Genomic DNA, 26338 nt, shown 5'->3' with positions numbered 1-26338 from the left:
TTGGATGTGCTCGGTCTGCAGCTTAACGACAAGTGGCCTGCTTTATGACAGATGTCGAGTAATCTGCAGTTTGCTTCAGGCGCCTGTTGTCTGGCTGACAGCCGGCGGGGCATCCAGGCGAGAACTATGGCATACTATGCGGTGGAAAAGTGCGTAGACCATAGTGGAATTCACCTCGGAAATAACTGTTGCAGACGAGATCAACGTTTCACTTGCCAAATGTTTGCTGGAAGCGCATAATTGCGATGCCTCCTGTTTTGTGGCATTGAAACAGATTACAGAAGCTGGTTTTTTTCTCAAAATTTTAATGGACGGCACAGTCATTGTGCCTCAAGCACACGCTTGAACAGAGGTTGCGAAGCTGGGTAGTTGCGAGCTGGAGCGAGAGAGTTTATCTTGAATTGGGGGAGCTCAGATAAATTTTGAGTCGTTCCTTTTCGTGCGTCACTGTGAGCCTAGTGCTTAATATTTAGGAATGTAGGGGGCTTCGAGCCCACCTATGCGCATTACAGCTGGTTTTTTATTTGTGGAACTTGCACCGACTCTGGCTTTGACCCTCCCGTCACCAGACAGCGGACAGACACGGCAAAATATAGGGAAGGTCCGGGAGAAGCGACCCACCAAATGTCCCTCATCATCCGCTACCTCACGCAACACTACGTATTAAGCAACCTTAAACCCTTATATGGCATTGTCTAGAGTGACTTTATACCGCTCCGGATGCGCAGTCCGCTGGTGAGTTGTTGGGTTTTAAGGGTGCGTCAACTGCAGTGGATATTTGCCTCATTTTCAGTTTGTAAATTATCAGAAACAACCTCAGATAAGTTATGGGAGCGGAGAAATGTGTTCCAAGAAGCTGACGTGGGACTGGCTGGTGTATGAGACATGGCGTGGGGAGAATTAGGACTTCTGAGGAGGCAGGAGGCTGCTGGATACAGTGGATTGTTCGGGGAATATATCTGTTCAAATGTCCTAGAATATCCAACATCGTGGCAATATCGCCGAGAAAAATTTAGCGAGGCAATTTTATGTGTTAATTGTCAGCCAGGACAATGTATGTCATGTGGCTGCAGGAACAATCCGGCGCACGCACACACTCCTTTTCTTGATTGCTCGTGTAATCAAGAAAACGAGTGCGGGAAGCAGAGGGTATTTAATGAGCACTCAAGTAATCAAGAAAGCGAGTGCGTGTAAACGAGAAAAGATTGTTCCACTCCCCCTGCCTGCCACTTTGACTGCACTCTCATTTAGAATTCATGGATCACAATGACGTTTAAAGATGTCTTATTTTGATTTCGTGAAGGTCAGGAGAGATCACTGACTTAATGACCTTAATAAACTTTTTATTTTATGCAGCATGTCACCTAGTGCAGTTCTTGGCTCCGATTTCGAATTCAAATATCTCAACAACCTCAAAGTTCTTTGGTCGTTGTTATATTGTTAAGGTCAAATAAGGTCACTGACCTGATATAAGCGCCAATTAACTTTTGCTTGCTTTTACGCGGTGTGTAGGTTTAAACTGGTTGTGTGTGGAGGACCGAGGGCACTTTGGGCATATATCTTCAGTTTGATCTAATTTGCTCCGAAGGCTGCATAGATGGTATCTTTTGTCGTTTTTGCACACTCGTTTTCTCGATCGCTTGAGCAATCAAGAAAATGCTCTTTTCCCCGCATTTGTTTTCTTGAGCTTTTTTAGCATTCAAGAAAACGGGTTCATGCTCACCCTAGAATGTTCTTTTTGGCACACAAAGTGCATTGTCCTGACTGGCAACCAAGGAGCCTCAAATTTGACATCAGTGGGTTCACAGCGCCACGTAACCGAGCGCGGCGCATTCAGCCGGTCGCCAAACAACTTGGAACTGAAGTCAAGGCTTCATATACTGAGGAACCAAAGCTTTCGCATCGCCACGCACGTGCCTGAGCGGCCAGGTTCCGCTTCAGTGCCTAGTCTGTCACAGAGGGACTGCGCTGCGGCTGGTAAAAGGAGTGTTCATGGATTGAAAAACCCAACAAGGGTCTAGTTATCCAACACTACAGGTTTCCAGCGACAAGGTGGCGCGCAGGGTCATGCAGAGCGAAAGACGGTGCAGGAACGCAGTCAGTATTGGGCCAATAGAGCACGCAACGTAGACCCAAAGAGCAAAATCCTTGAAGATATTGTATAGGTGAAACTTGACAAAGCAACAAGCGGCTAGCGATGGGCTACGGGCGCAACGCGCGGTGTGACACGTAGCACTCAGTCCATACTTGCGAAGGAAGCGGGGCCTTTCACTCTCACACTTGAGCAAAATTGCCGTGAAATTTGATCTTACCCTGCCGGACTCCTTTTGGGGATCGTTAGTCGACATTCACGGACAAAGCCTCGCTTCCATTGTCCTACAGGTTACAGAAAAACTCCGCTCCACGTTTTCCCTGTCTGTTGCCGATCCAGTGACCATCTTGGAGACGGGTAACAGCGCTGGATTGTTCGCACGGGTTTTCCAGCTCGCGAGTATAGCCAATGGCAATGGAGATCTGAAAACCTCGTCGGCTTTCAGAAGAACTTGCTCGGCAATGGAAAGAAGGCATTTTTGTATGCCATGCCGCCGATCCTTATACAGTTATAGGGGCTGCCTGCAAAATGTGCCAGTCGGTTCGCCTCAATTCCGTCGTCAGGCCTGAAATATACATCATCTGTTTGACATGTCTTGCAGACTGTGCCATGTAGAATCGCAATTCCGGCCGATATTGAGCATCCTGTATCGTATGACAAGAAACAGGGACTGTTTTGCAGGATATGGCGTTTGTTGTGCCAATCGTTTGTTATGGACGTGAACGCGAACGCTCTGGACATGAAACGTGAGCCATATACTCGGCCTTTGAGTTTTAGATACGCAAATACCCGGTCGCAAGTACCAAAACCACAGCGTCCATTATTTACTCGTAACCAGAATTACAAACAGGACGCATGTGGCGTGCGTCTGGCACCCAGAGGGTCAGAGAGAGTTCCCAGAGGGTCAGAGAGAGTTTCCAGAGGGTCAGAGAGAGTTCCAAGCTCCTCTTCAAGTCCAAAGAAGCAGTTCAGGTCCAGATGGAGGCGTCAGTTTCACGTGTCTTTGATTATTTTGCATTGTGCATTGGTTGAATAGAGAAACTTCTGATGCTCTTGGGTGAATTCTGGCTTTGAGATCCCTTTTGTATTTTGCCCTGGTTGATCCTGCCAGGAGTGCATGACTGATGCAAACCGTACTCTGCCAAATGCCCTGTTTTCCAATTTTGTCATCACGTCTTTTAGCATCCTTGTTTTGTACAAATCATCACGTTCGGAGCCCCATCCTAATGAGAACGCAGTGGAAAGAAACCCCTTTTTGCTTCCAAAGGAAAGGTGTTTTCCGTCCAGCGTATTTCTCCAAATGTATGTTTGTGTCATGTCACACATGTATATGCACATTTTGCGTACTTCTGCCGCATAAGTAACACTCGCCATTATCATAATCTGTCTGTCGTGCCAGCCTAGAACAAAGCGCTGATCAGAGGTCATGCTAACAGCGTCCCGTGATGGATATGGATGCAAAGCCTTCCCTGCTGCGGGTCCTGGGTCAGATATAGATCAAAAGGATGATGGTATGGGTGACTTATGGCATTTGACCAGGTGAAAAGTTGAAACAGCCCCATTTCACGATCCTTTTTCCGATTCCTGGATCGTGCCGCCGCACGTACGAGATTAAGAGCTTGTGGGTCGGGCTGATTGATCGGAACCCACCGCGCCCCGAGATGATACCTCTAGCCCGATGACACCCGGGGAGGGTGCCGGGGGAAAGGGCGGGACATCACCTGCGGCTGCCGAGCCGCACCAGTCACCCCGACCGCGACGGTGGCGCGCGCGGCGGTTTGCCACCGAACCACGGTCGCGAGTCGATGGTTCGGTCCGTCGCAGTGGGGCAACGAGCGGGCCGCACCGGTGACACGTGGATCGCAGGCGGCCACCGCCACGCGCCGCCAACATGTCGAACACCCTCTCCTATCTCAAGACGAAGCTGCTGACCCCGTACTCGGCCGTCAGCCAGGCGTACGTATAGCTCCGGCGGGTGCCCGCTGTGCTGACGCGGTGGTCGCGTTGTGCCGGGACAGCCGGCCGGCTTACCACGTGCCGTGCCGCGTGACGAGACGGCGCTTGGATGTCTCAGATGAGGGGCCGTTGTGTGCGTTTTGCGTCAGTTACAGAGGATTCTGGCCGTGGCTTAGGTGTTATCTTCGTCCGGAAGGTTCTTTTTGTCGTAAATCGGTGGGGAGATGAATTCGTATCTTGAGATTTAAATGCATCCAGGAGCCAAAGTAATTCGTTCCAAAACAGTGTGAGCCTTTCCAGTGTATGTGTACAGGCCAAAGTGTTGCTTCCAACTGTATGCCGGCATGTATCGCTTTTGCTCTTCACTCATGTGCTGAGAGTATTAAGTTTCCACACCCGGCATGCCGGCGTGCTTTTACACATCAGCTGTTTCCATACGCCTAGCGTGCCATATGAGCTCAGTAGCCGAGTGCGTCGTAAAGTCCCTATGTCCCCAGCGTAGCTCTTGTTTTAAAGCCGACAAAAACTTGAAGCCCTATAGCTGACACTGTATTGCCTAGCTGGGTGCTGGCAACCTACTTTCGCTCACTTTCGGATTGAGCGTGGAGCGTAAATGACTCAACATTCTCAAACTTAGACCAAAGCATGAAAGCTTTGGTATGACAACCTATGTTATAGGGCAATTTCCGCGAAATTATTGCGCGATGGCTGGAAAAGTGTGAGATTTTTTGTTGGAAATTTGTCGACGCCTCCGCGTCTTCATAACAATACAAACGTTTTACCGTTGGTTCTTCATGTGATTGCAAGCAATAACCGATCACTGTAATCAAAACTCGAAACTTGTCTGGTCATTTGACGAGATAACGTTTATTGTGTCAGTTCGTGTTGGCCGACAGATAGACCAAGCCCTTTAACTACTAATCTACAAATCTGAAAAGCCTAGGTCACATAGCTAGTTTTCATTGTCAACTACTGGGCAATGCATCGTACTACCTCTTTCAATGTTAGAGGAATGACCAAGCCAAGATATGAATGCGGTGATATAGTGTGTGAGGAACTTCAGGGAATTGTTCCAATTTATGAAGCAAAAAGACAGTTGTGAACCAAAAATGCAGTTTATAAACCAAAACGAGTTGTTGTTATATGGGTTAAGTGTTCGCTTTTGCTTCATTTCACCTCCCAACGCTGGCCGCGAGACGGCGAAATCGTCTGAGATGCGTTCAGGGGCTCAGCTGTAACGAAACCCATTCCCAAATACCGCACCAGCAGGCAAAGCGGACCGCTTTCTCTCTGACCACGGAGCGTAAAACTCGAACCTCAAGCTTCGAAGACCACGAAGCAGAAAACTCTGGACCTGAAGCTTCAAAGAGCACGAAGCGTAAAACCCTTAACCTGAAGCTGCGAAGGCATGGCCCCGTGTGAGGTTGGGCAGCCCTGGGATTTCACTTTGCAAATGAACACACGCCGGGCATTGCGTGCTGGCAGGGACCCCGCCCATCGTAACTTGTGCAGCGCCGCATCGTCGCACTGCCGCATCGTCGCATCGTCGCGACGCTGCATCGCTGCATCTTGACAGCCAGGTGTGCACTTCGCACCGTATTAAAATGCACCGGTGTTTCCATCGCCCACTCAGTTGGAGCGCGACTGTCATCACGCTCTCGGTCCGATTGCCTTCGACTGTCATCCGCGGCGATGAAACGTTTCTAGGTCTTCAGAACAGACGGCGATCGCCCGGTCTGCTGAAACGACGCGTCGCTCCCTTGGCGACTGCCAGGAGCGCGGCCGTCGCTCGCCAGGCCGTCTCGCTCCCGGGGCCGCTCCTCCAAAGTCGACTGTGATGCTCTCGCGGCCTTTTACCGGACGTTCGCCGTTTACGTGCTGCCGGTGCGTGGGGGCGGCGACGTGCCAAGGCCGGTTATACTTAGCTCGTCGGAGCCGACGCCGGCAGATGGCGGGTCGGTCGCGTCGGCGTCGACGACCGCTATCGGTGCGAGCGGCGCCGGAAATGGCGGCCGGGGGCGCTCGTGTCCCGCGGCCGTCTCCTGCCCCACGGACGGCGATGAGGTGGACCGCCACAGAGGGAAGAGCGGCCACCCAGACCGCGCGCTGGTTCTCTTCCCACGCCGTGCGAGTGGCGTTTCCGCCGTCGGCAGCTCCGCTGTTACCGGGGACACGCTGCGTGATCCTGTTGGCGCGTCGGCGCGACTGACGACATGGCAGGGATGGGATCACATGTCTGAAGGTCGGGAATACACGGGAAACGTGTCGATTCGGTAAACGGTCGGAACCGGACGGATCCGTCTCTGATGACCCTCCACGCAGCAGTCATTGACGTGCCACGTTGTGGTGAAAATCGTTGCCGTGTGCTGCTGGTGATGAATGAAGCTGTCAACTATTAGATGCACGGCCCAGGTTGTCATATTGACATTCGCATAACATGAATGAGATAGTTGCGGAACAGACCTCGGAGGCTTACAGCTTTCACTAGACCTGCTTCAAAGCTTTGCGAACGTCACGCAGACTGAGGCAATGTGTCACCACTGGCACATGCATATGGCAGGCATGTGCAGAGGCGACGGCATTGTTAGCCAGGAACGCACGCGCATGAAATTTGAGAATGTTAATCCGAGGCAAATATAACAAACGTATTTTTTTGCTAGCGTATAATGCGTATTACAAGCGTATTACTAGGTAGCGTGTATAGCGTATTAGCAATGGTTTGGTGTCGTGTAAACGTGTAAACTGCTTTCCGCTTTGTGCTTGAAATTGCCACGCTACCGCTCGGACTATGCGCTCGGTTTCTCATACGCTTCTGGCATCTGTCGTGTACATCTTGGGCCAAATTACTGAAAAAGACGTGTTTGAAGGTGTTCTACACTGTCGGATGAGCATGACGTGGTGAAAACTGATCAATCCAATTACATTTTTGTGGCACAGAAAGCAACAGGGTTACATCCTATGTAGCCAGTAAGTCATAAATGCTTCCTGGGCTTGCTGACGGACTAGTTACTTGGCTTCGGAAGAAAACATGAACTGAGACACGGCCCTGGTTGTGGGAAATGAAGTGAGCTAGTTTGACCTATGCACCGGTGCCAACGCTTTACAATGGCGAGGGCAGTTTGGCCCAGGGAAGGCAGGTGGGCAGTGGCTTGGCGATTTCGGCAGCATGCCTTTTGTTCTCTTTTATCCACTACTCCTCGGCCTAAAAGATGCCTTATGTCTGCGCAAAGCACGTCTCATTGCTTAATTGTTGCTGTTGTAGCTGGCAGATAGCATGACAGCCTTTTGTATTAATGCTCATAGGTAGCCGGAGGTTTTACATGTAAGGCTATACGTGAAAGATATTTGTAGCATGTTCCCTGACGGTGTGGAGAAAATTCAGAAGCAGTGCACCCTGGCGCGTCTCCGTCATCCAGGCCACGGTGCTGGTCCCCAGGCCACGGCGACGGCCGCGTCACGGCCAGTGTAATCGTCCGCTCACGATCGCCACATGCCGGTGGCTCATCACCGTCGCTGCTCCCATGCCTCAGCGCCCGCCACGCCGTGGCGGACGTGACTCACGGTGCTCCATCCGCGGCCCTCACGCCGCGCGCGTCCATAACGACAGCCTCACGGCGAGGTGCGTGACCGCCACTGCGCCCCGTGAATGTCCCGCCGCCGCGTCTCACGCCCGCCGCCCGCTCCGATGCTGGAGCGCCGCTTCCCGTCCGCGCTGGCCCCGGCCATCGCTCGTGTCGGGGCGTCTCGGCCGACCTGTCGTCGGGAGGTGCCGCCTCGGGCGTCGTAGCACGCCGTCGGTGCGTGACCCGGACCTGCTCCCGTATGCGGGCGACGCGGCCGCCGCCCGCGGTCCTCGGGCTGGCGCCGGTCCTCCGACCTCGGCGCGGCCGCTGCAGCCGAGCGCCGCCGGCGCCCGGCACTGAGTCAACGGGTGCGTCCAGCGCGCGTGGTCACTCCGGTGGCTACCGACCTCGCCCCGGAACGGCGGCTGCCGCGGGCCGCGCCTTGAAGCGGGGCTCATGGCGCAGCTGCCTCGTGGGGGTGGTGCAGCGGCGCTGCATGTTGCTGACCGGGTCAAACCTGTGGGCGGGTCGCCTGGCGATGTCGCCGGCGGGTTGTGTCGCCGCTGCGGCGTTCTGTGTCGCTCTTGGAGCGGGCTCAGGGACGCATCTGTGGCCCACTGCCCCAGTTGGCCTGCTGGCCACCCGGGCGGTGTCTGCAGCTCCGCCCTGCCACCGTGCACTGGCGATGGGCGTGCAGGGCGACATGCAGGTGCGCACCGACTGACCAGGCTGGACAGATGTATGTGAGATCGTGGCTTGCATGCCAGCCACTGGCCGCCTGGTCATACCCCTTCTCACAGCCAGCCAGCGCAAGCCGAGAGTTGCCACAGTGACGTCACCCGCCTGCCGCCTGTGACGTCACGCGTCTGTGCACGCGGGGCTGGCGCCGGCGTTCGTGATCGTTCCGCGTACTCGCAGTGATTCGCGCAGTTCCGGGATGTTGAGCCACTACCGTTATCACGAGAGTTTGGCGGCGGGCAGCCGGCATTGTTTTGCGAACGGAGCTGGCGCCGTAAAAGCGTTTCGCTGCCACTGTCCCAAACAAACCCGTGCGCGATGATCGTAGCATTGGAATTAGTCAGCGCGTGGCGCGTCAGGACCCGAACCGCCACCAAAACAGACCCTGCACGGCGCCCTTGTTGGCGCGCAGGCCCGTGACCTTTCAGAGGCGCCGGTCGCCCAAACAGCAGGTGGCTGGGTTCGTTCCGCCGCGGAAGCTGTAAACCGCCACCAAAGGGCGTCGGAGTTGGCCGCGCGCACCCTGGGACCCGGTCAGGGCACCCTGGGACCCGGATGGTAGACTGGGGCCTGATGGTAGACTGTGATGGTAGACTGGGGCCTGATGGTAGACTGTGATGGTAGACTGGGGCCTGATGGTAGACTGGGGCCTGATGGTAGACTGGGGCCTGATGGTAGACTGGGCTGATGGTAGACTGGGGCCTGATGGTAGACTGATGGTAGACTGGGGCCTGATGGTAGACTGTGATGGTAGACTGGGGCCTGATGGTAGACTGTGATGGTAGACTGGGGCCTGATGGTAGACTGTGATGGTAGACTGGGGCCTGATGGTGAGGCGCCACGGATGCCGGTCAATCGCACCTGCAAGCCACTGAGGGGGCTGAGTGAGCGGCCTGCATGCGCCGCCGCCGCCGCCGCGTCCGGGCTCCCTGGGGATGGGCTGAGCACGGCAGCCTTCCGCATGGGGCCGTCGCCGGGTCCACCACGTCAGCATGCATGACAGACAGCTCGTCCTCGGACGAATCGTCGGCGAGAGCGAGCTCAGCGGGCCGCTCCTGACCCACATATCACTTCGGAATCGATCGCCGCGCCGTTCGGCGTGTTTTTCCGCGGCTCGGCGGCGCGCCGGTCGCTGGCGACCGGCGGCGCACGCGCAGACGCCGCCCGCCGTCGCATCGATCTCGACGGCCGGCGACCGGAGTCACCGCGCGCCGCCCGCAGAGATCGCCGCGCGCCGCGCCAAAGGGCCGGGCACAGTCGCCGTCGTCGTGTGTGGTCTGGTGCGAAGGAGAGCGCGAGACGGTGTCATGAGCCGCAAGACGATCCTGCGCAGCACACACAAGACGCCGAGCTAGAGCGGCGGCGGCGCAGCTGCGGAGGGAGGGCGGGCGGACGCCAGACAAGTCAGCTGACTGCCGAGGTGAGCCCGGTGCGAGGCCGCGACAGGGCCACCCGGCCCGGTCGGTCACCCTCGCGCGCTCGTCTCTGGCTGCTACGCCAGGGCCGCCCGGGCCGGTCGGTCACCTTCGAACGCTCCTCCATGGCTGCTGCACGAGATCTCAGAGGCGCCTGGCCGCGGCGGAATTCGTGGCGAAAGATCGCGAGGCTTTCGGTTCCTAGGATTCGTATTTCTGGGACAGTTCTCGTTGCGGAGCATGGCCCGCAGCGCAAAGATCCATGTCTGACAGTCATAGGGACCGGGCCGGTGGGTCACGATCCTTTAACTCCTTCTCGCCTAAGTTTTTTAATAACCCCATATTGATGCAAGAGGAGAGACGACGTAAAAAGGAAGTGTGATGCTTCTATTTCTTTGCACATTCTTGCGCCTGGATTCAAATGTTGCATAACCGGAATAAACGCGGCCCTTGGAGTCACCTCCCACACAGGTTTTCACTGACTCACCTGGTACACTTACTTAGTCGCGTACACATTGGACACCCCCAGTTCGTTTCCAGAAACGCCGACACAGCAGCCAGTGTCACGATTATTCGGAATCAGCGCGCCCCACACCTGCTCCTCCCAAGCTCGCGCATCGTTTTCCCCGTCATGGCCTTCCCGTGTGCAACGTTTCGTAGATGATTCGCGGGTTTTCCTCTGCCCCGAGGCTCGCATTCCTCTCCCCCGCGCCGCGCCGGCCGGCCGCCCGTTCTCAATTTGGCCGAGGCGGAATCTGCGACCGACCCACGTCGGCAGGAGCCGCCCCACCGCGGCCTTGGCGGGGCCGTACAGCCTTAGCAACGCGTGTGCGTGCGAGGAGTCGTGCGTGTGGCCCGCGCCGCCCGCCGCGCCCGTGCAATCGCGCGCGCGGTGCGCGGCGCCCCGCAGCGCTGCGTGGATCGGCCGGGCGCCGGCCAGACGCCGACCCCGGCGCTGAGACAGGCCCTGCGGCCGGGCCGGCGGCCTCGCAGTCAGCTGACGCCGGGCCCAGGGCTCGGGTTCGGCCGCCTCAAGGCGCACGCCGGCCGCGGCCGGGCGCCCTGGGCAAGGGCGGATCCAGCCATGTGCCGCTGGGGGGGGGGGGGGGCTGGACAGACAGCGCTGGAAACCGCCGGGGGCCGGCCGCGATCTGACCGCGGTCCGGGCCTCCCGCCACGCGATTTGAGGCTTAGACGTCGCTGCGAGCCACCAGGCACGAGGCCGCCCACTGCGAGGGGCGAGGGGGGGCTGGAATGGCGATGAAGGATGGCGAAATCGGATGGAAGTTTAGCGACGGCCTCCTGCGTAGGGACCCGTCCGCTGAAGCCGAGCGAGCCCTGGACCGCAGCCAGCGCGGCGGGCTGTCGATGTGCTGCGCTGCTGTCGCCATATGGCTGGCAGGTCCCGAGCTGTCGGCCCCCAAGTGTTAAATCGGGATCGGACTCACGAGTCTCGCGTGGCCGTTCGGGGCCGCTCGATGCGCGTGACGGCATACGTATCCGGAGAGCTGTTTGCCAGGTGTATGGGACCCACAGCTGGACGCGAGAACTCAGCATCCGGGCGTGTGCTAGGTGGCTCGTGACTGGCGTTATCACGCTGGGACATTTTTAGGGGGGGGACAGAACTCGTCCCGGCTGACTGCCCGGTGTTCGTGAAACGCATCACGTTTAATTCTATTTGTATCTGATGGCATGCGGTTGCATCAGGCATCTTAAAAACAAACTACAGTGTCAGTCCGATCAAGCATTTCCCGTCACCGCCCGTTTCTTACCACGGCCCGCCTGCGTTCATGAAAAACACGCCGTATGGCTGACTGAATGCGGAATTGACTGAGATAACTCAAAATGCGGCCTGCCCACAAACGTGCTATTACCAGCGACCGGCTGAGATAACCACCCCGATCAGTTATCTTGCTAGAGTTCTCTGTCATGCTTGGCCGTCTACGTTTATAAAGAAGCGTTTGGAAAAGTCGCGTGTATGGTGGGAGATCGGCCCTTGTCAGCGAATGATTTCATTGCTTGCAGCACAAGTTATGTTGGTTGATTGTGTACTCTCCTCCCTACCTGTTCTTCGTAATTACAGCGCTCTAGCCAATTGATACACACCGTTGCCCTGTGTTTCAAATAAAGTTGCTTTTGATCTGGATGCGTTTGGTATAATAGATATTGCATTTATGCAGCCATCACTTTGTTGCTGGGTGGGTACTCCAAAACTAAGCCAACCTTTTTCCAGTTGTCCTCACATAATGAAAACTGAATTGTGTGTCATGAGTGTAGTTCGCGGATCATAAGTCGATTTCGAGCAAATTTGGTTGACAGGAACCTCGGGCTGGCCCGCCTCTAGTAAGGCAATAGGCGAACCCTCGGCTCATTGCCTTCAACGATCAACGGCATCATTACGTTCTGGCACGCACCAGGCGGCAAATCAGGCCAACGCCATTCCAAACAAATGACCATCGACATGTGCCGATGGTCACGGCAGCGTTTTCGCTATCAGTTTTGGACTTGCCCGAATGATATGCAACACAGACCACGGTTTGGATGGCGACTGGAGTGAGTGTGGAACGGTTCGAATGTGGACAAAAGTCAGTAGGCACTTGTAAATGAATGATGCACGTGGATACGGCACTGCCCCTGCGGACGTCCATCACCAGCCAGGTCCGAAGTCCCCTCATTCATCGCCACCCTCCCGCTGTCGTCACTGACGAGAGTACCCAGAAGGCAGCCTTGCGCTCCCGCCCTATCGCGCCCCGGCCCCGGCGACGTTTACGTAACGGGCAATGACCACCCGTGCCCTGCAGCCGGGTGGGGTGTGGGCCGGCCGGCAGCCGGGCGCCGGCTCGCGTGCGCGCAGCTTCGGGTCACGCTGAGGAGGCCTCCCGGAAGGCCCGCTAGCCCGCGGAACATGACGGAAGCTCGCAGGAGAGGCAGCTCACCACGCTGCGTCGGTCGAGCTGCCGAAGCTCCGGACGGCTGTGTGTGGGGGGCGGGCACAGCGGCGTGTCGTCATCGCTGTCGTCAGGTGGTGGCCATGGGTGGTTGACGGCGCTGGTCGCCGGTGATCGAGCCTCCTCCCGTTCGCGGAAGCTCTGAACGGAACTCTGCGAACGTCTTGTGGGGGGCGGGCGCTCTTGAGAACCTCGCTTACGCTGGTGTTGTTTTCACTGGCCGGTGCCGTGTCTCTTTGACTGCACGGTGAATTCCCAATGTGGTGAGGTAAGCTGAGTGGTATTTGTTGACTTGTGTCCGGGCAGCTGTGACGTCTAGCTGTAAGGACCCCGACCATGTTGTTGAGCAGAGCTGAGATTAGGTCGATGGTTTACCAGGAGACAGTGGCTCCTACTGGGTGTTGGGGAAGGTTAAACATTTTTATATGCGGCGAAGATTTGCGGCACGTTCGGACGGCGTGGGACGACCTTAAGCCGCTTCGTCTGCTGGTTAACAAATCGATCGCGCGTGGCAGCTATGTTCTCTGAACATTACAGCGCGGCGGACTGGGGGATGCTGACTATCCGCGAACTCCTGAAACATGGGAGCGTCCACTGTTGGGGCTATCCTACACCCTGAAGGATATTTACATGGCAAGACCTTTTTTGCAGCCAGGGCCTAGGTCCGCAAGACAAAACTATGAACTTACGCTTTTTAATGTCTTTACTGCGTCGTGGTGATGTCTCATCTTACTAATGGCAAGGGATGGTCTCAATCAATGTCCCAATCAAGCAGACCGGGCAATTCTGGAAAGCACGCACAAAGTCATGGGCACTGCGTGCCAGTATTTATAACCTTGATATGAATGTACCTTCAGTTTTATGTATAGAGTTCCTGAACAAATAGAAATACGAGGCGCCAGTGCCTGCTACTGCCTGTCAACAAATGTTAGAGACGTGTGTCAAAATTGGGAGCTTGGGGCACTTCAGATCGGATAAACATCACGTCATATCGTATGTTGACCGGAAGTACAGAGTTGTTTGGGTTATCGGGGCTGTTAAATGTCCATGTATGCTTTTTTGGGGCTGAAGTGGCTTTTTAGTTCTAGTATGAAGCATGTCAAGCAATGGTGTCTTAATTAAGAGGGTGGGCGATCTCAGGTCATGTCACCATGACAATAAAAATCTTCCCTTTGTAATAACAGTGTTAGACAAACATCTTTTCTTGTCGTGCGTAACATCTCTGCGAGCGCCATTCTATTGATGTATTACAGCTTCATCATACGGCTCATAATGACTGTCACGGGTTCGAATATTTGAAGTGATTCTTGGGTTGAAAACCTGCGTCATTAATATTAAGCTGTGTATTTGTTGGCTACGCATCACATACACACACACACCACCCGAGAGAGGAGAACGAGAAAGCGGAGAGCGAAGAGCGAGCAAGAGAGGTAGAGAGGAGAGAGAGAGAGAGAGAAGGAGATAGGATAGAGAGGAGAGAGAAGCGAGAGATAGAGAGAGAGAGGAAGGAGAGAGGAGAGAGAGAAGAGAGAGAGAGAGAGAAGAGATAGAGAGGAGAGAAGCGTAGAGTATTCGATGAGAGAGAGGAGTAGTGAGACGAGAGAGATATGTAGTCGGAGAGAGAGAGAGAGAGCGAGAGCGAGCGAGAGATCGAGAGAAGATAGAGGAAGAGAGAGAGAGAGCGAGAGAGAGGAAGAGGAAAGAGAGAGAAGAGAGAGAGAGCGAGAGGAAAGAAGAGGATAGAGAGGAGAAGGAGAGAGAGAGAGAGAGAGGAGAGAGAGAGAGAGGAGAGAGAGAGGAGAGAGAGAAGAGAGGAGAGAGATGAGAGAGGAGAGAGAGAGAGAGAGAGGAGAGAGAGAGAGAGAGAGAGAGGAGAGAGAGAGAGAGAGAGAGAGAGAGAGAGAGAGAGAGAGAGAGAGAGAGAGAGAGAGAGAGAGAGAGCGAGAGAGAGAGAGAGAGAGAGAGAGAGAGAGAGAGAGAGAGAGAGAGAGAGAGAGAGAGAGATATATATATATATATATATATATATATATATATATATATATATATATATATATATATATATACCTCAGCGTGGTAGGGAAGTGACCCGTCCACTAATGTCCATTGTAGACATACCTGGTACCGCTCCCAGGATTCTGTATTCCCATTACAAGCAGTCCTGATTGCCTAACCACCTTTTTTGTCATCGAGCAGCCCGAATGGTGTCTGAGTCATATCTGGAGTCCTTGCAATTGCATGACCGTTATCGTTACCACGTTACCTTTTCACCGCAATATTTTTTATCAGGTCGTCACATAGCGTGCGTTGCACAGACTGAGCCGTGGCAGCCAGCCTGTCGGGTCGCTGCCATCAGGGTTATTTTTGTGTCGCCTTTTTGCGACATGCCAAAGGCGAAGGCCGCTTATTTGTGATTATATTAGCATTCACAATCTTATCGTGGAGCGAAAAAGCTAAAGCTGTCTCCGTGACATATCTTTGCGAAAAAAGAAGCTTTAAAACCTGACACAACTGCTCGACAGTCGCCGGTTAATCCTATGTTTCATGGCGCATGCGCGTATTTTGTGATCGCCTGATTGATAGACGTATGTCTTTTTTCTGGCCATTGGTTCAGACTCTTTTGGGCATGCTTGGGAATAACTTATGTGGTAGATATAAATTGAAATCACGTTTTGGCTAGCAATAATGTTAAAGAGCAGCAAACACGTTTTGACAGGAACGCTTTTTAGGGAACCCGTTTTACCCGGGAACCCGGCTTTAGGAGCCCGGCTTGGTACGGAGACATCACGGAGCTTCCCAACGGAGGGAGGCCCATGGCATAACGGATCTGACAGACGGTGACATCACGTAGCTCGGATGAGTTGAGACTGACGGAGTGTGGCGAGGCTGTGGACATCGCGGTCCATGGTGACGGAGGAGAAGGAGGCCACTGTCAGGTTCATAGGACTGCTACCCGGCGCCTGACGGGAGCCGAGGGAAAACTGGCGGACCCCCGACGAGAGCAGACGCCTGGCCGTCGGACTCTGGCCTGGCGCGTGAGACGGACGCCGGAACCGCCTCGGGCCGTTGACCTCGTTACCCGGTGACTGGGCAGGAGGGGGTGACATGGCGGGCGCGGACGTACCGGCCAGAGCAACCCACCGACGCTGCGTGACGTTCAAATGGGGTGCTCCGGCGTCGGCTCGGAGCCCGAACAAATGTTTGCCGTCCGGTGACTCAAACGTGGCGCATGGCTCACGTTTGTCCTCTCGAAGCGTGTTCCTCTCTCCGCAGTGCTCTCGTCGTTGAGCCTTCCGCTCGTTGTCCGCAGTCAGCGTTCTACCTTTGCCCGGTGAGCATCGTCGGAGGCTGAGTAAGACTAGAGTGCTATTTTTGTTCCAGGCCAGTGTTCCTCGATCACACTATATAGCGAATTGATGTTCATCCACTTAATCATTTGATCCCAGGAAGCAACTATATCTCGAGACTTAAGTTTGAAATAATAAATTTTGACCCTCACTGTCGAAACTGAACTGCTTTGCAATGGAGTCAGAACGTCAAAGGCACGAGATTTGGCAAATTATCTTACCTTTTCCGATCCAAAAGAGGACCACTTACCAAAGTGCGACGGAGTGTGGTGCGCCAGGTAAGCCATCACAATGCCGTGAACCCTCGAGTCCCGAGATGACTTTCAGTGGAGTCAAGTTGAGTTATAAGCCCACTTCCGGCTGCCTGCCTCCATTTCCATCAAAGGTGGCGAACGATGGCACCACTGTGGGCCATTTGTTCGCCGTCCGGGCACTAATCTGCTCTCAGTCGCTGCCGCTGGAGCACGGCATGCTGCCAGCTGCCGGACAGGCTGTTGCCGGCTCAGGGGTAAGTCGAGCTCGTCGGGCTGCATGTAATGTCCGGGCTCAGCATCCGGCTAGCGATCGTGTACGTCGCTGAGTTCTGCGCTTCTAGGCGTAGCGGTCTGCTGGAGTAAGCGGTAGCTCACGTGGCTTGACCAGGAAGCAGTCCTGCGGCACCTAAGTAGGTTAACGACATCTTGGACCCGAACTGAGAACGACACGAGATACGACCTGGTCGCTCGAGTGGCGAGTAGGTATTTCTCTGTCTTCGCCGAGAGGTGGCTTCAGCGGACCTAGTGCGCGCCAATAGCGTTCCTCCACTATCTCTTCCGGGTATTTGAAGTTGCATGAATAGATTTGTTCGTTTTGTTTCCCGTGAAACGATTCTCGGTGTGCCTGCTTTGGGTATCGCGCCGGTATCATGCATTCTCATTGGGATATTTCGGTTTTGTACGAATCTCGCTGTCCATTATGCATCCTGATAAAGCGATCGCGATTTGTGTTCGGCGGCTGTCGTCTTCGCGAAATGCTCCTGCACTGGAACCTCCATATCGTGACATCGAAAGGAAGTAATCCAAAGCAGATCGCGGTCATCAATGAATGCGATTATCATGATTGGGTTTCACGGGCGCCCAAGTTGTCGGAACAATTCTGTTCTAGTGAACATGCGCACTCGATAGGCTGGCGGATGGTCGTTCCCACAATTTTTGACATCCGGCCCAAGAACGGGAACAGGCTTTATACCTCCGACGCGAGCCGACTACTACAAAGAGCACTCATGTCTCGCGGGGCTTCCAGGGCGATGGCGTCGGATCCAATTCCAGCGAAGCTTTTCGGAATCAGCGGCCGGAAGGGGCGGCTTGCACACTGCACAACGCCAAAGGTCGCTGGGTGACCTGTGTCCTGTTCTCTTCCACGCGAGTGGAATGTCACACTGACTCCGTGGCCGAGGCACCAGAGATGAAATGGAGACGTAATTCAGTCGTGCCTTGGGAGGTTGAAAAGCAAAGAGTGGACGGTACAGTTAGACGTTTGTTTATTGGATGCTGATTGTGTAGGTTGTGTTGGGCGATTTCCATACCCTTGCGATGCGAGTGTAACAAACAGCTTCCCCGTGGCCTGTGCAGTGCTTAAATACCTGGAGCAGGGGAACTGCGTGTAAATCCTATTCGAGTTAGCCTTTGTTGAAGTGCGAGCAACCGTATCACCGTGTGTCACAACAGCCATCTCGAATATTCATAATTACACGGCCATTGAATGTCATGTGCATCACCAGCATTAAAAAGACTGTTGGAAATCACCCCCTGTGCCAGAGATTACAGCAATCGGTATGTCAAGGCCTTCCCAAGACGTTAAATCGTCGTTCCTCAGCTGATGAATGAGTCCGTTGGATATTAAACGCTTCAATCATTTCAGACGGTCCATAATTTTGGTCGCGCTATTTCGGGCGCCTCGAACGGGTATCAGCAAGATTCTCTCCCTGGTTGGAGACCATGAGAACTGCTGGTCTGAGAAAGTTTGTTCCGTGGCAGGACCGGTCACACGACTGTCGCGTGTCGGAATTATTCCCGGTGCTAAACTCCGCTGATAAGTTAGCATTTAGCCAGGGTCAATTGCGAAGGCCAGGAATCCGGTCTTTGGCTGCCAACACTGTCTTGTACCCCCTGGGCCGCGTCGATTTGCTGCCAACTGGGCTTGGTCCACTTTCATTAGCCAGTCTGGTTGTTTACCTGCATTCACTGGCATCCAGCGTGATCTGGGTTCGCTGACCCCCCCCCCCCCCCTCCCACCTATCTCGTGATATGGCGCGGGGCCATGTTGCCCATCCCCACTCCAACCCATCGCACTTGGCTTCGGCTCCGTTAGCGAATTAATCGGACTGCGGATTTCGTATTCGATAAAAACTTTCGCTGAAAAGAAGCATTCAGAATGGTTCGGCACAGGCATCGGACGGTCGTCAACCTAGCTGATGGTTGGGCACAGGCATCGGACGATCGTCAACCTAGCTGATGGTTGGGCACAGGCATCGGACGATCGTCAACCTAGCTGATGGTTGGGCACAGGCATCGGACGATCGTTAACCTAGCTGTGGAACGCTCCCCACGTTCAATGGGGCAGATGGGCCATGGCTGGAGATAGCTCCGTAGCCGGCCTGGAGTACTCTGTCCTCTGGCTTTCTGAGAACTAGCAGGCCCTTGACTGGCAAGCCCATGCAGCCACCTCGCGCAGTGATTAATGCGCTCCCAGCGCCGCGTGCCACATAATGATGGCACATTTGTAAACTTCTGTGCCAGCTCCGCCTCATCAGCGCTCTCGTGTGGCCCAAGGCGATGTGTGTCAGCTGTGTGGGTCACTAGGGCTGGGCCTGGTGTTTGTCAGTGTGCATGAGAATGTGTCAGCGTGTGTCCGAATGTGTCAGCGTCAGCGTGTGTCACCGCCCGACCGCGGCCGCACGCCATGATTCCCAGAGCTGAGTTACCCCGCAGTTCTGGGAACGGGGGATGTTTGTGACACTCCACAGACCGCGTTCTGAAGGTAAGGCGTGAGAGACTGCGCGATTTTGAGTTTACGTTGGTGCATTCAGACCGTTTCGAGACCGGTTTTAAGTTCGTTTACGAATCGGAAAAGGTCAGGTCAGGTTGCATCCTGCACGCCCCCTTTCCCCTCCCCCATCCTTCTCAGATCATCCAGTTGCATGTCGCGAGGTGGCCGGGGTGTGTCACGTGACGATCTGGCGTCGGCATGTCGTGGGGGCCTCCACGCTGCGGGATGCCCGGCGCCTGGTCGCGCCGTGTGACAAAATGGTAACACTATCAGAGGACCGGCGTCTCCGACGTGACGTGGCAGCGTCCGCCCGCGCTGCCCGACACATCCAGTGCAGCGGTGAGAGTGCTGGTGGGGTGACGCCGCTGTGTGTGCGTGTGTGTGTGGTGGACCGCCGCTGTGCTTGTGCTGTCCGACCCGGCGCTAGAGGTGAGCGTGGCGGGGAAGTCGCCGCGAGCGTCGCTGGCGACCGGGAGGCGTGCGACTGGACAGGAATGTCTTACCCCCGGGCCACGTGTGGTGACCCGCGTGGTGACCCCACGTAGTAACCCCACGTAGTAGCCCCACGTGGTGACCCCGTTTTGTGACCTCGTGTGGCGAGCCGGTGTGGTGACCCCGTGTGGTGACCCCGTGTGATGGCCCCGTGTGGTGACCCCGTGTGGTGAGCCTGTGTGGTGACCCCGTGTGACAGCGAGGGATAGGGGACGGGGGTGCCGTGTGTGTCCGGCTGTCTCACTTCCAGTTACGAGTGGCGAACCTGGTGTGACAGTGAGTGATTGGGGTGCCGTGCGTGACTGAACTGTTTCACGTTCAGGTCACGTGTAATGAGCCTAGTGTGACTTTGAGGGGTGAGGGACAGAACGGATGGCGATGGAACGGAGGGGGATAGGATGAAGAATGGACAGGGGCGCGTGACGGAACTGCGCCATTTCTAGGCCGCAGCGGTGAGAAGCGGACATGACAGGGAGGGCTATGAATGAATGTCCCCATGTGACCGGACCGTCTGCGTTGCAGGCCCTGGGTGATGGACCCGGTATCGGAGAACACCGACGAGCCGCCCCGCGACCCTGGCGCGGGGCGTGCCCACCACAGCTACACGGACAAGGACTTCGAAGGTAGGTACCGCCGTCAGCAGCGTCAGATAGCGCCTGCCAGAGCTGCACGGCACGGCTGGAGGGAGCTCCGCACAGGAGATCCGCCTCCTCTGGCCGTCCGATCTTGCCAGGGCTGCACGGGGTGACGGGAGAGAGCTCCGGCCAGGAAATCCGCCTCCTCTGGCTGTCTGATCCCGGCTACCCAGCATGCTGCAGATACTGCCTCAGGTTGTTCATGGGAAGGCGTACGTGGCCAGCTGTTGTCGTTTGCCGTGAGGGACCCTTCCCTGCTTGCCGCGCGCCCACATCGCGTGATGGGTCGCGGGGATACGGAGAGATGGCACGAGCTCCCTCGCAGTGCTTGGAGACGGCTGATCACAAGCACCCCAGGTAGCACTCACCATCGCCTCGGTTGCATGCGATGAGTTGTTGGGCTGCATCTCATTTTGGTCGGGCGTAGAATATCCTGGGTTCTCCGGACATTGAGTTGCATTCAGCCTGATTTGTAGGATTTAGCGGTCGTCTCCAGCCTCTCAGTTCTGGACCTGAAGGGCTGAGGCCATCCTCAGGGTGTGACTCTTCACGGAACGGTCCTAAGGTGAGGTCCATCAACGTCTTCTTATGTACAGCCTCGACCGAGCTGGGCTCTCAGAGCTTACCTTTGCCCCGTGTTTGCGCTGACGGTAACATCACAGCCCTGTGAGGAGAAGGGTCCTTGAGACGCCGTGCCATTCTGCTTTCACCGAGTCCAAGACAAAACAGCGTTGTGTGTTGCTCATCGCTGGACTTACCTGAGCAGGGCTGATCGCCCTGTGGGCTCCTTGGAGGCTTTGTCCGTGCCAGCTCCTTTTTTTCTTTCTTTTTTGTCAATTGCTGTGATTGAATGCGATGAGTTTGATACCCGACGTTCGTGGTTTAGTTCTTTCTTACACCAGGAGTTGTGTTGACTGACAGGAGTTGTTGACTTTCCCGCTGCTGATGAAACCCGCGTCGGAAAAACACCTCTTGTGTAGTCTTAAGTGTCACAGTTTAATACTTTACCGTTTTTTCGATTCATTGAAAGATGTTGACACTTTCTGAAAAGTAAACCAGCGCCCGGTCCAAACCTTATGGATTGGGCATCAAAATGCGCTTTATTGACGTTCGTTAAATGTTGCAGAAATCTGCTGCTTCACACGGTTTCTTTCGCAAACCACTTGGTCTTAACGCTGCAGTGTTTTGGCAGAAGTTATTCTTTAATATTCCCTGCTGACGCAACGACTGGGACTTTAAGTCTGTCATTCTGGCATCTCCCCTTGCAACCACTGTAAGACCAGTTGTCAGTAGCATACTGCGTGCTAAAGCATTCCAAAATGGGGACTTAATCCAACCGGAAGGTGGTACGACCTTCGTCTGCAGACGATGCCCGCCAAGAGCCGCCGTCGAACCGGACGGCATCGGCTGACGTCACGGCCCGCCTGTGACGTCACGAGTTGCCAGGCGACGGGCCAACCCCTGTCAATGACTCGGCCTTGCACTGCTGACCGCCGACCAGCATTCTCCGTCGCGGTGCCGCGTTCCAGGGGGTCGGGAGGGGCGGCGATCAACGGTCATGCGCCGCCGGTCACGCGTTACTATGTCCCCGTCACCGGCCACTTGTGCCGCACTCGCATGCAGGTCCCTCGTGGTCTCCGTCGCTGATCACCGCCCGCCGGTCGCCGCTCCGTGCGCGTCGGTCGCCGGCCGCCCGCCGCGGGCCATCGGCAGGCGCCGGTGGCCATCGGTAACCGCGCCCGGTCGGCGCGTGCGGGCGTGCGTCAGGGCTGCCACCGGCTGCCAGATGCTGCTCGGCCCGGGTTAGCGACTGGGTGAAGCCCGTCCGGTGCGACGGCCTCCGGCAGGGGTCGGGTTCAGTGCCGGTCGCACGCTGGCCGGCGGGTCATGGTCTGCGAGACACGGAAGCTGGGCGGGTTCAGAGCTCTGTTAAACAGCTCCCTCGGGGCATGCCGACCCAACCAGGGCACTTCCACGCTGAATGCAAGGGCATACTGTGTTGAGTGTTTTATCGCTGTGAGAGCGGCACGTCTTGCGAGATATTCCATGGAACGGCGGCAGTATGAGTTCCCTGCGAGCGGCATTCTCGGAATTCATGTTGCGGTCCGGGGTGGCAAAAGTGTAGGCGGCTAGACTTGAAGCTCCAATTAACTTCCTAAATGTGCTGCTCGTGCAGGACAAATAGATTCGCCTGCAAGTTTCAAGCGAATCTCTTGCGAGGGAGTTGCCAACAAATTATCGGGCCGTGACCTTTGAAAATCGGTGGTTCCCAAGCCAACATGTGCTTAATTATTTCTTGCGGCTTCCGACGCGGCCGAGCCGGCGTCCGGCGTCGCGTATTTTGTGGCCTCGACTCTGACCGCCGCGGTCGGTTGCGGGGTGAACGGACCTGGCGGCGCTGGGGTCAAGGTGACGGACGTTTGCCGGACAGAGGACATCAGCAGGCCCGGTTGAGGGGCGCCCATAAACTGTTCGCCGCCGACTGAACGACGTGCACCCGACCGCGAGGGGGTGCGAGCGACGTCCGTGTGGATGAGCGGAGGTGTGGACGGCGGCCGGACCGGCGTCAGAGTGGACAGACTGATGATCAGAGTGAACTGATGACTGTCCGAGGGGACGTGAGCCGGAGTGGAGTGGGAGTGGGTCGGAGTGGACTGGCTGCTTCCCCTGTTACACTCCGGAGTTGACTGGTCGGTGACGGAGATCATCGGCCGCCATCAAGGCATCCGATCCGGGGTTCGTGATCGCTTGCGAAACAAGCACCCTGACGTCACTACCGCACCAGACGGGGCAGTGGGGGGGCCTTCGGACGGGCGGGGTGTGGTCGGGGGGGGGGGGGGGCCACTAGCAGTGCGGTCCACTTCCTAGACGTAGCTATGCCAGCCCGTTTCCCGAGTGTGGCACATTACCGGAGTGCCTGGAGTCCGGGTTGTCGGGATGGGCCGGCTGCAAAGTGTCGGTTCCTCGGGGACGTAAGGTGCGGCTGGTTCAGGCCGGCGCAAAGCTTTTAGCTGATGGCTGCGGTGTGCACACTTGATAGGTTCAGCAGCCTGTCAATCAAGCTCCTCTAACTTGTAGCGGAGGCATGAAGGTGACTCGTCAAATCGACCTTATCTTAATGACTGGCCCGCTACACTCGTAGCGGACAGCCGGAGAGGAGCGCGACACAAACCCTGCCTACCGCGCAACACCCCGAGCTGCTTCGGTCTCGCCCACCCGCTCAGCGTCACGTGCCGTAACGCTGAAGCCGCGGAGCCTCGTGACGTGGCGTCACGAGTCTGAGCGCCGCCGACATCCCTGCGAGCACCCGCGCGCGCACGAGCGACGCGACGCGACGGAATGACCGGCGCCACGGGTTCACGGGGAGTACCACCACCGGCTGACACCGGCTGGCGGGGAGCGCCGCTGCGAGAGCGACGCACACGAGCGCGGCAGACTGCGAGGACGGCGGCCGTGGGGAGCGCCGCTGCGAGAGCGACGCACACAGGTGCGGCAGACTGCGAGGACGGCGGCCGTGGGGAGCGCCGCTGCGAGAGCGACGTACACAGGTGCGGCAGACTGCGAGGACGGCGGCCGTGGGGAGCGCCGCTGCGAGAGCGACGTACACAGGTGCGGCAGACTGCGAGGACGGCGGCCGTGGGGAGCGCCGCTGCGAGAGCGACGTACACAGGTGCGGCAGACTGCGAGGACGGCGGCCGTGGGGAGCGACGCTGTCGTCTGGTCGGCGGTGACGCCTGCTGCCACAAGGCGTAACGGGATCGTGACGGGCGACAGGCCGGTGGGAGGGCGCGATAACGGGCCGGCGGATCCGGGAGAAGCATTAGCTGCAAGGGGCCGACTGCACTGTGATGTCCACGCTGATAGGTGCGGTGGCTTCGTCGCCGCTGTTCGTAGTTTGTCAGTGTTTGGGAAAATAGGCATCGCCGCAACGAGGCGTCAGAAATTCATTTGCACAGATTCTTCCAGTTGAGCCACCCTAGACGAACGGCACGACAGCACCCAGCGGCACCAGGCCAAATTCTCGGCTGATTTCTTGCTGGCCGTCCCCCGCAATTTACTTTCCATGCCGGCCTCGTTGCCCCGCTGGGAAGTTGTCTCCGTGGCCAGCATGGTGCCAGGCCTGGCCAGGAGGAGCCGGCGGAGGCGGCCCCGTCCCAGATCACGCCTGTGCGCCGTCACGCAGCCGACCAATCACAGCTGGCGGCGCAAGCGGGCCACGCCCTGATTGGGCATAGCCAGTGAACTGCACAGAGCCGGGAGACTGAGAAGTTACGGTGGAGAAACGCCGGCTTTGACCCACGGCAGCCTAAGCTGTCTTGCCACTCATCTGCCGTACACAGGCCTGAAAGTTGGCCTGCATGTGAGGAGCGAAACCGGGAGGTCCGGGGCCCGCTTGGCTGGGCGGTATCTATGTTCGGGCAGCCTTAATCGCAGGCATGAAGCCACAACCACCGATAGCGGTTTAAAAGGCATCAAATATTGCAGGAACCCCGCTTGAGACAAATCTGGTTTTCCTCCCACCCCCGCGGCCTCTATGGAAGCTGCGCCCGTGCCTGCCGTGCCCTCCTGCGTCCCGTGTCGACGCGCCGCACGCTCAGGCGCGGCTCTGCCGTATCTCCGGAGTCAGACCGAAGGCCTGGCCCCGGTCCCCCCCGGGGGCGCTCGCTCGAGCGTGAACGCAGCGTGGGGCCGGGCCGCCACGGCGTCAGCCGCACTGACGTATGCAGCGGAACTGGAGCGATGACGTCCGATGTCGACAGCGAGGGGGGGGGGGCGGGGGGAGGGGGACGGGGGAAGAGGGTGCTGGCCGCAGGTGACGCTGCAGTGCGGACGGAATTAGGGGCATCGTCCGTGGGATTTGGTGTCGAACAACTCATTGAAATTAGTACAGAATTGCCCGTGAAGTTATGAGCGGAGGCAAAGGCACGTTATATCTCCGTTTCGCAACACGCGTCATGTGTTTGCGCACGTTTCTTGTGACTCAGTCACATGCTGCAGAGAGCAAAAATACGAACTTAGCATTGGTAGGCGCGATAAGGAATTCCGGCTGTGCCCCTGGCCAGCCTGTCCGCCTGGCCTGCCGAGATCCCAGCCAGGGGGGGGGGGGGGGGAGTGCACCGAACCTCGGCGCGGCGCTGTACCGGACAGACCCTGTCGAGAGTCCGTACCTTTCTCGGGACACTCCCGCGCGCCAGCGCACTGCGCCGGTGCGCTCGTGTCATGCCACCGCGTGTGCGGGGCTTACACGATAGCCTAACTCGCATGGGTAACTTTAGCGGATTTCACGTTGTGGTACAAAAGTCATGCGTTTTCCCGGCTGATGGCATGAAGGCGGTGGGTAACTCCTGTGACCCGATTCTCGAGTGACAACTGCAGCCACGCATTGGGAAGTCCGCCGGGCCCAGTGGTCCTTGGCCAATGAACATGTGCGGGGAAACCGACTGGCTGCTTTTGGCATGAATCTGATGAGCAAGAGTGTTTTGATAGTTTCCGTGCTCTAATCACCATTGTAATGAAATGACACATTGTGTATAGCAAATTTTTGTTTGCCATGAAAATTACATTTGTTAGCGGAACATGTGGTGTTTGAGCCAACCTTTTAACAACGCTGAGGAACCTAGACACTGCAGATATTCTGTCGTGCTGCTCTTCTCTGTGGCGCGTTTCCATGTGTGGGATCGACTAGGTGTCCCGCCCGAGGTCAGGGTCAGGTCCCACCCGGGGCCATGGTCAGGTCACGTCCGGGTCAGTGTCAGGTCACACCGCGGCACGGGCTACGTGGGTGCCCCGCCCCCACGACACGTCCCGGTGGGTCCAGCAGCTGTTCCGCTCCTGTCCCCACGCCGCGCCGCCGGACAGCCGCCAGCCAGCTGCCGCCAGCGCCGGCCTTCCCAGGCGCGCCGGCCGTACCATTTGCAGCGCTGCGCGGCCGCGACGCTGGCGCTGCGTGACACGGCTTGGCCGCCGGCCACGTGGTGCGCGCGCCGTCACACGCCGGCCGGTGACAGGCGTGACGTCACGATGCCCCACCCGACCGCACCTCAACCCCGCGCGGGCCGGGCTCGGGTGACGCCGGCAGGGTGGGGTGGGGTGGGGTTCGGGGCGAGTGGCGGGGAGGGGCGCCG

The 26338-nt window shown here is 56.8% G+C and overlaps 1 protein-coding gene across 1 annotated transcript in view; it reads left to right on the top strand.

Annotated features, from left to right (window-relative positions):
• Window positions 1–745: 745 nt before the first annotated feature.
• The window catches only part of Ndae1 (Na[+]-driven anion exchanger 1), a gene marked incomplete in the record, with an annotated part of 194062 nt that continues 168469 nt past the window's right edge, over window positions 746–26338 (top strand). Inside the window, 2 exon segments of the mRNA XM_037220637.1 lie at window positions 746–4048; window positions 20101–20201. Of these exon segments, the coding sequence (XP_037076532.1) occupies window positions 3984–4048; window positions 20101–20201 (166 nt within the window).

The sequence above is a fragment of the Pollicipes pollicipes genome, unplaced genomic scaffold, assembly GCF_011947565.3.
Source record: "Pollicipes pollicipes isolate AB1234 unplaced genomic scaffold, Ppol_2.1 Scaffold_4295;HRSCAF=5057_pilon_pilon_pilon, whole genome shotgun sequence".
Taxonomy (NCBI): domain Eukaryota; kingdom Metazoa; phylum Arthropoda; class Thecostraca; order Pollicipedomorpha; family Pollicipedidae; genus Pollicipes; species Pollicipes pollicipes.
Note: the sequence above shows the minus strand (reverse complement) of the source record. Positions and strands in the feature narration are given on the sequence as shown.